General features: G+C 43.0%; 1 protein-coding gene across 1 annotated transcript in view; it reads left to right on the plus strand.

The window, feature by feature from the left end:
• Positions 1 to 3,807: 3,807 nt before the first annotated feature.
• Positions 3,808 to 10,125, plus strand: part of LOC118420150 — a 35,000-nt gene continuing 28,682 nt past the window's right edge. The window contains exon 1 of the mRNA XM_035826859.1: positions 3,808 to 3,935. Within this exon, the coding sequence (XP_035682752.1) occupies positions 3,857 to 3,935 (79 nt within the window). The 5' untranslated portion in view covers positions 3,808 to 3,856. The remainder of the gene's footprint in view (positions 3,936 to 10,125) is intronic.

The raw sequence follows: 10,125 nt of genomic DNA on the forward strand, positions 1-10,125 counted from the left end.
AGATAGGGACACCCTGTACAATTGATCACCTTGTCTTGGTTGTCATGTTATGAAGGATACGTTTTAGAGCTTGTTTACCTTAACACACGCACGCATACAAGCGCTCAGTGTTTAAAATACTTTTTTGGTTATGTAATGCAAGCGCAAAGACATGTGCGGATGGTGGGCAAGCCAGCCACCCAACACCATCCTGCCAGCATATGATATAATCTTCTACAATACTGAGAAATATTTCAAACCCTGCTTTTCTTGGCACACATTCTTACACTGGAATTCAGGTGGCACTGTCCAACACTACCTCTCTGGCAAATGCAACATTGCTTCCTTCGCTGGAATTCCAACAATGCCTTTCTAGCCGGAATTCCAACATTGCCACAGGAATGCCAACACTGTCACATTCACTGGATCCTGCACACAGCATCCTTGATGACATCCCCGAACTCCAGACCATGCAAGAGCTGGATGATCTGCCGACTCTCGACGAGGTGAAGTCCGCCATTGGTTCCCTGAAGAGCAACAAGGCAGCGTGTCCTGACGGTGTGCCAGGCGAGATTCTGCGCTGCGGAGGTGAGGCAGTAGCCAGGCACCTTCACAGTTTTGTCACGGCCTCTTGGAACACAGGCTGCGTTCCACAGCAGTGGAAAGATGCTGACCTGGTTAGCATTTACAGGAGAAAGGGCGGCAGCAGCCGCGGCATCTCCCTGCTGTCATGCGCAGGTAAAGTGCTCACAAAGATCTTACTCTTGTGGCAGATCAAGTCTGTGGCAGAGGACATCCTACCAGAGAGTCAGTGCGGATTCCGCAAAGACCGCAGTACCATAGACATGGTTTTTGTGGCGAGGCAAGTGCAGGAAAAGTGCAAAGAGCAACATAAGGAACTGTACATGGTCTTTATAGACTTAACTAAGGCCTTCGACTCCGTGAACAGACCACTACTCTGGGAAGTGCTCAGGAGATTTGGCTGCCCCAGCAGGTTTCTGGCCGTACTGAGGGCACTCCATGACGGTGCGATGGTGAGGGTTCTTGGCGCTGGGGAAAAGTCTGACCCGTTCTTAATCTCATTGGTGTGAGGCAAGGGTGCGTTATCGCACCTGTCATATTCAACCTGTTCCTAGCCGCAGTCATGCTCACTGCAAAGAAACACATCAGGCCCGAGGACTGTGTTCAACTGACGTATCGTCTTGATGGCAACCTGTTTAATCTCCGCAGACTCAAAGCCAAGACCCGTATTAAACAAGAGTCTATCCTAGAGTTGCAGTATGCTGATGATGCCGCTATCACCAGCTGTTGTGCTACAGGGTTGCAGAGGAACCTGGACTCCCTTGATACTGCTTATACCCGCGCTGGACTCGGTATCAACAAGGGGAAAACAGAGGTTATGTACCATGGCCAAGGTAACACATCTGAATAAGACATCCGCATCAAGGCACTCAGCTGAAAAATGGCCAGACTTTCACTTACCTTGGATCTGTATTAAACACATCATCTGACGTCACGGACGATGTACAGAGACGAATTGGACTTGCCTCCACCGCTTTCGGACGTCTCGCCAGTAGAGTTTTTCTGAACAAGGACCTTACAATACAGACGAAAGTCGCTTTTTACAAGGCTGTATGTCTTTCCATCCTGCTTTACGCAAGTGAGTCCTGGACACTGTACCGTCATCACATCCGGGCACTTGAACAGTTCCACATCCGTTGCCTCCAAAGAATCTTGGGTCTGCGGTGGTGGCATAAGGTACCCCACACAGAGATACGTCGTAGGGCTGACATTAATCCCATGGAAACCATCTTGGTACAGCGCCAGTTGAGATGGGTCGGCCACGTCATCCGTTTACCTGCCAACCGGTGTAGTAGTCCTCTATGGAGAGCTAACTCACGACAGGCGTTCGGTAGGAGGACAGCGGAAAAGGTACAAGGACAATATCAAAAGCAACACGTAGAAGTGTGATATCCCAACCCACAGTTTGGAACATTGTGCGGCAGACAGGAGTGGGTGGAAGCTGACCTGTCTGGCAGGAACCCGGCTGTACACCGAAAGGTTTAACAACTAGGCGGAAGCCCGGAGAGAGAAGCGACACCTGCGACAGAGGACAGGAGTGACGACATCGTCGGTGCCCGACGGTCGGCCTTAAGCAAGTAAGTAAGCAAAAAAAAGGTTTATGTTACAGGTAGGCCAATGAATTGTGCCAGGGATAGTGCGACAGGGAAGTTCCAGTCGATTCCCGGTTTGAGTTGTATTGGTGTTCACCTCCACCGTCGCCATGGCAATAATGTTTTTATTGCCAGTCTTGTTCATGTAGATAGTAACCAATCGGAAACAGGTTATGTTTGCAGACAGACATCTTCTTAGTTTTCCCCAGTTGTCTAAACTGTACAAGTGCTCTCGGGCGTATCTTCTGAGAGTAAAATCACGTCTGTTTATTATGTCTCTAATATTACCACGCCAGTCTGCCCCACGAGGCCACACTTGACCTGAACTACGCTCTAACAAAAGCCACGTGTGCACGATCATTAACATGTGTACATGTACACCAGGTTTACTGTGCTGTATTCGTGAACTTACCGAAAAGTCCGACTTTGTATATGATGTTGCATTGTTGAATATGGAATTTATGCTTTAGTGTGCTATATGGTTCAGATCCTTCGCATATGAATGAGTGCGAACTAAAATAATTGTGCCTTGTAAGTATTTGTGGGTCTTTACAGTAGCAAGTGCCTCAAGCATTTCAATATAATACTGTGACAATGTATAGTACGTAGATATAGAGGTAAGCACAGACCTGGCCTCGAGCACTCCTCTAGGCCAGGTCTGTTACATTATACTAGGTATTTCTTTCTTTATCAGATCATTAGTTTCTGTTCACTTTTTTTGAGAAAGTTGAATCCGTGTTCTTCGTTGATATTGAGCTTCTACGCATATTTATAGCTTCGTCAAGAAGAAGTTTATATTTTCAGCCGTGTGTTTCCATGTCCGTCTGCCAACATGATAGATCGAGAAGGCCTGGGTGGATTATCTTGATATCTAGTACGCGGGTATACGTACCTGAATGATTACATCCTGGGCTCCTATCGGCTTTCTGTGATGCTGCAGCGGAACTCCCGGTTTTGATATCTCACGGTGACCTGGACAAGATATGGTCACGATGTTTGGTATGCAGATACGGTGATGATGCAGATAGCTCTTTGGGTCGGAAAGAAGTGTTTTTGGGTTGCGGACAGGATAAGTCAGGAAGAAATGAATGAATTTGAGATATCCAAGCGTAATGGTATGCTAAATCAAAAAGTCCAATTAGCATTATTCGTATACCATTACGTTTTTGTTTATGTCATAATTTTTCTCACGTATGTTCCCTATTTTTATGAAAATGCAAGAGCTGGTATTCTACTCGTAAGGCAGACGATTTGTGTGTGTGTGTGGTTATTACGGGCATAACTTATACGAAATTCTGATCCTAAAGTTTTTTTTTGTAAACAGCCCCAGCAGTGCACCTACCAACTACCAGCGGGCCCCTACCACACAACATATCCAACCGTTTGCTGCACACTGTATTTGTAATGTAAGAATCGCAAGCGGGGTCAGCCCACAACCAAGTCCAGTACATGCATACATGCACAAAAATAAGATTTGACCCAAATATTTCTGCGTTTGGGTTATCTTTGTAGGGCATAGCGTGCCAAATGCTGTAAAAGTGCGTTCCGAAAAACTCCTAGCGAGCCTCGGTCCAACATTTCCCGGTAGTCAGAGGTTCAACTGTGGAAAGTGCGGAGTGCAGCACATGTGGCTTCTGAGCCATGTCGGCACACTTCTGGAGACACCCGCGCGCTACCTGTCTCTCATCGGATAAAGGACAAGCATGAGTTCTAGATTCGTGACGTCAGACCTAGCATGGCAGCCCTTCCTGCACCACCCCTCCTTCAGACTCGGTCCGGAAGGTAAGCTTCGCTAAGTTTAACGCTTGTCGAACTGAATCTTTTGTTCATTTTCCTACAACTGTTAAGTGCTGCCGTACTGCAACAGTCGTCAGGTTATATAAATATGGCAGGTTTGTAGCCAGTAATTTTCACAGTATGTTAAGTGATCTGGAACATTTGCCTGTGGTTTAGAAGCGTCCCACGGTGTAAACTTTACTATAAACAAGTTGGTCTTAAACACAAACGCTTGTATACGCGATGTAACGTTAAGTATAGTACCGCCAAACGCCTGGGTGGTACGCGCCTCGGTTTGCGTTACAGTCATAGACATGCGTCGAAGAGTTAGCAGTGCAAGCAAGGCAGAAAAACACATTTTGAATGAACGTTCCGTTTGTTAATTCTTACATAGTTTGATGCTACTTCTGTTCCAGAGGAACAGCAACTTTGACAAATAAACATCTTGGACAAATGCCAGGATCTGAGAAATAATAATCGGGGGCATTTCTGGACAGTTATCCTTTTTGGTGTCCTCCAGCGTTTCTGTTCAGAATTGCGGCCTTAGAAACCGTCCTTTCTAAAACCCCGAGGATTTATATACACATGCCGACGGGGCCTGGTCAGTGCCAAATGTCGAAAGTTTCGCGGTCAGTTATTTATTTAGAGGAAGTGTCCGTCAGGCGCGCTGTGTTTTGGTGACCTACTTTACTTGCACTTTGTGAGGCTGACCCCAGGCTCCAAGTGACTCTATTTTTTTCATTTTAAATTTATTTAGCATAAAAATCACATATCATCCACCTCCTTCCTTTGCTGATACTACTATTGCTTGTATTGGTGTCGGTGTACAATGATGTTGTTCTCATTACTCTAAAGAAACGCGATATGACATTTGCTACCATAAATAACTGAAGATATGGCCGATTGATTGCAGATCTAAAACATTTTGCGTGTTATTTTGATCTATAGAACGATGAAATAATGACAGGCTGCACGTTTGATTGATACCTAATTAGTAAGAAATATCCATAAAGTACAAATGCGGCCCGCTAGATGATGAAAACCCAAGAATGTACACTTTCCAGACCTCAGACATTGGAATAACAACACGTTGCTACAGAAGGGAATAAACCTTTTATCCTGGTAAAAAAATTCTTAATATTACCGTACATAACAGCTTCATGAACATTTCAAATTATCTACGGACCAAAAAAAAACCAACAACATACATATCCATAAACACTCGAATTGCGATAGAAAGACAAAAATACAGTCCAATTCTCAATGAAGATTTGTGGACAGAATTCCAAGCTCCTCTGGTGTGTTACGCCGAAGGGCAATTATACCGGCTATATAGATACAGATACAGATACGTCTGTACTCTGCGAATAGCGAATAGGCAATGCCAAGAGAGATTTAACGTATTTGTAAAGGTATTACCAGAACAAAGACTTTCGGATGGTTCATAATCCTACATCAGGTGCCATTGAGTCACTTAAGGTCATGATAAAAACAGAGGAGGTCAATGACCCTGTATGGCTGAAGCTGCCCTTGAACTAGAGACATGCCTGAATTACATCTATATCTCTGACGTCTCTATTTGTCCAATTTCTACTATTTTTCCAGCGACCTGTGGAGTCTGGTGGAGGCTAAGAACGGACTTGAATATGTAAGCACGTGTGAACCCCCCTAAAATGTCAATACGCAACTAATATCGTACAGGGACGCACAGGTGTGAACTAAGGGTAAGGTGGGTTCTCAACTGCGTATATACCAAGTCCGTATGAGGTCCGCATGAAAGTCAGCCTATACCAGGCTCCACAGGTCACTGGAAAACAGTAGAAATTGGTTGATAAACAAATGTAGCCAACATGCCAGAGTAGTTAGCTGGTCGCAAACCATATTCTTCGACCAGCTAACTCCACCGACATGTTATCTGTCTATATTTTTCAAGTTTCTCCTATTTTTCCAGCTACCTTTAGGGCCTCATGCGAACTTATAAATTTCAGGGCAGAGACTCTGCCGGGAGAGATCAAGTTCGAAGTTATTGTCAACAGAAACCACGATCGGGATCTCTACCGGTAGAGTCTCTGTGTGAGTGAACCCTAGCGGCTTCGCTTAGTACTGCAGCAGAACTTCCAGTTTTGATATCTCGCGTTTTGAACGAGCTTGGTCACGATCTTGGAATGTTACATAGCTCTTGCGCTATGGAAATAACGGATTTTCATCATGATTTTTGGCATCTGGGTAACTTTGACAAAGATGTGCAAATGAAATAGAAATTATGCAAATTAGGGGGTTATTTGCATATGTAGTGAGAATATTTTATCATTGCAGTTTTTTCAATGTATCTCTTGTCCTGGACATGCTACGGTCTTAACATTTCGGTGGCAGGTACAGGGCCAAGTTTCAGCGCCGTAACATTGAATTTTAAAACTAAAGGGGCATTTTTGTCAAAGGATTTTAAACAGGATAACTGAAGAAAGGAACGACAGATGTCCATTATTTTGAGCATGCAGGTAGCTCAGGCAAATATGTAAACCATGATATGCATGTTATGTATGTTGAGATTTAATTTTGCATAATTAATGAGGAACTGTAATATACGATATATTTATTGTTTTCCATACACATGTAATTCATGACTCATGTGGAACATAAACAGATACCAAACATGCAAATGAGGAGCTTATTTGTACAATTAATGCAAACATGGCTATTTAAAGCGTTTGATGATAAATGATGGGATTTTTTTACTTGTTACATGTGTAAGCTAATAAATGATGAACACCACCATGCATATATCATGTAAATGTGTATGCCATTTGCATTACATCCACAAAAGTTCTAAATATTTCATGGAGGTATGAGGTCGCCGAACTTTATCTACATCAGGATGTAGATAACATCACGAGTTTGAATTTGCCTCAAATTATGTCACTTAGAAAATGAGCTATTTGACATAAGCCCAATAGATTTATAAATCAAAAATTCTCTTTGCAGGGATCTGAAGGTAGAGATCCTGATCAGAGTTTCTGTCCACAGATTCCCCGATCGGGATCCCGACCGCCAGAATAGGCGATGCCGTCGGTAGAGATCCCGATGTAGGTTTCTGTCGACAGAAACTCCGATCGTGATTTCTACTGGCAATGTAACTGACATCAATTATACAAATTGTTACCACATTTGCATAATCAATTACGACTTGTTATGATAGCATAATGTTAAATGATGAGGATTTCATTCTTGCGAAATTTGGCAGCTATGCTCAGTTGACATTTTAGACAATCACATAAGTCATGCAAATTAGGGTCTCATTTACGTAATTTATGAGAAAATGCTATATTTACGTAACTTAAAAGAAAATGCTTTCTTTGCTAAGACGTCCATACATTAAGTATAGTGTTATTATGAGATGGTGGGAAAATGATCAACAGATATGATTTATGCAAATGAGGACCTCATTTTGATAATCAATAAGAAACATTTACAATAGGTCACTAGTCACTCATAAGAGACCGCCATTTTTTTACAATGTACTACAAACATCCATCTCGTCAAGCAATCTTCATAGATAGAACACGAATAGTAAAACACACCAACGCTTCATACTTATAAACAATAAAACAGTCGCCACGGCAATAATTTTATTAACGTTATATCTTTTGATGTGCTATGGTCTTGATTTTGGTGGCAGACAGTTTGTGACGTCAGGACGAAGTGGTGTATGTTTGCTCTGAAACAGCGTTTTTGTAAAATCTTCAAAGGAGAATAACGGACATAGGAATGACGGATTGGTCCACTTGACAGTAGGTATTCATTGTAAACGCTACCGCCCGAGTTTCAGCGTGTGAGTCGTGCACATGTCTTCTTAGCTGTCCCCATCAGCTTGGTTTTTGTGTTGTCGTTGTAGAGTTTAAGCATGCTGTAGTCAAACCATTTAGCCACACATTCTATAAATCCGCCAGAGCCTTTGTCATTATGTCCTGTACAGTGCGTCTTGCTGCACGTACAACAAGAAAGCTGTGTCGTCAGCATATAGATGATCAGTTTCCCATTCTCTACTGGGGTGGACCTGTCACGGACGTAGATATTGTAGAGTTGTGGTCCCAAACTTACCTGTGGCACCCCGCATTGTAGAACTCAGTTTTGCTTGTATGATCCATTGGCGTCCAATTGCGATTTGATAAGTATGACTGGATACACGACAGCGCTTCCCCCGAGAACCCATACATCTTCGGCTTCTTCAGTGTGCAGCAAAACTACCGAGGTTATCCATCCTCTCTCTATCCAACATGCTGTCCAACCACTCAACTGTCATCTTCAGGAGAACTGTTCCTGTAGAACGATATTTCCGCACGCGTGTCAACAGCCGCTTTTGCCACAGATTTCTGATTCTTCCTCCGATAATGTCCATCTGCCGAGGAATCGGCAATTACTGACATCACGATATATAAAACAAGTGCTTTTAAAAAAGCTGGCATTTTGCCAATGTTTGCGTGTGTGAACGTTTTTTTCTAGTTATTAGAATGTCATATAAATAGAACAGAATAACTAAACCTGATATTGGCGCATGGAGAGATTCACATATGTGCCTGAACTGCAGCAGATCTAGACGCCACCTGTTAAAATTTGCGTGAACTGCAGCAAATTTCACTACACATTGCCTGTTTTTGAATGAGCTCTGTTGCGGGGCATTTTAAAGTTTTTTTTTTAATTTTTATTTCTATTCGGCAAAAAAACGAAGCGGCGAATCCGTTAACCAAAGAAATAAATTGGTGTGGCCAAATGGATGTAAAATTAGTATTTCAATGGATGTAAAAAAGAAAAAAAAAGTTGAAAAAAATCTACCTCCCCGGATTCGAACCGGGTGCATTGGTTTAGAATGCGTAAACTTTACCACTGCGCTAGTGCGAACATGCTGAAGAAATGCCTGTTTTAACAGGTATACAAATGTTTGGCATGGATTGAACAGGTCCGTTCATCTCAACATCACAACATCACAACATCACAACGGTGACTACACTGGCCAGAAGGCATTTTGCGACTGCAAGTCGCAAAATGCAAAAACAATTTAACAGCCAGTCTGATCGGTTGGTGTATACGCGTTACGTGCAGGCTATACCTGTGCTTAATAAGTTAATGAGGAAAATGTGTATCTCATATTGTTGTTGAACTTGAGGCATGAGAAATATAACTGGATTTGAGGGTCAAGGTAAACTAAGGGATTAGAAACTGCTAGAATAGCTTCCTGAAGAGCGATGAATACTTTTCATACTTGCAACGTGTGTTACCTTGAAGGGGAAGGTAATGAATTCTTACAGCTTACGCTACATTAGTTCACATTCTGCATACCTAATGAGCACATGCTATTGTACCTTATGGACTTCATTTCTGGCTTGTTCTCATTGAAATGAGTAAATAAGCAATTTCGGTTTGAAAAGTAAATCAGGTCATTTGGGGGGGGGCAAACTTAGATTATTTTGCAGGAACCCTTTTCCACTAGAGGTTTAGTTTTCAGTAGCGTGGGAATGTGTGGATGTGTGGAAGGGGCGTTTCCGGCGATGTATCTTGAGAACGGATCGTGCGATCGCAATGATTTTCGGTACATGGGTTGGCGGTGGTGGCCTGACGATCGGGTTTGATTTTGGGCTTCCTGGTGTTTGAACTTGACATTACAGGTTGCGTTTTTTGTGTTTTGGGGGCTGTATGTCCTGAACGATACGCGCGATTGTGACGATTTTTTGTGCAAGGATGGGTGGTTGCTGCCTGTCATTTGCGTTTGATGTTTGGCCTCCTTGTGTTTGAACTTGACACAGCAGGTAGATTTTAGTGTGTAGATGGGGCGTTTTCGGAGCTGTATCTCCAGAACGAACGGTGCGAACGCAATGATATTTGGTACATGTGTTGGTCGTGGTTGCCTAATTCTCAATTTTGATTTTTTTCCCTCTTGGTGTTTGAACTTGACACTGCAGGTTACTTTTTGTGCGTGCACGACGCATGCGCTGTATCTCTAGAATGCAACGTGCGATTGTGCTGCTATTTGGTACATGAATTGGTGCTAGTGTCCTGATGGTCAGGTTTGATTTTGGGCCTCCTAGTGCTTGAACTTAATACTGTATGTTGACCCTGTTTTGTGTGGTTCGGGTGTCCCCACCAATATTTGCTTGGTTATGAATACTAGATAAGATAATCTTTGGGTTTGTGTTGATTGATA

The sequence above is a fragment of the Branchiostoma floridae genome, chromosome 7, assembly GCF_000003815.2.
Source record: "Branchiostoma floridae strain S238N-H82 chromosome 7, Bfl_VNyyK, whole genome shotgun sequence".
In the NCBI taxonomy this organism is placed as follows: Eukaryota; Metazoa; Chordata; class Leptocardii; order Amphioxiformes; family Branchiostomatidae; genus Branchiostoma; species Branchiostoma floridae.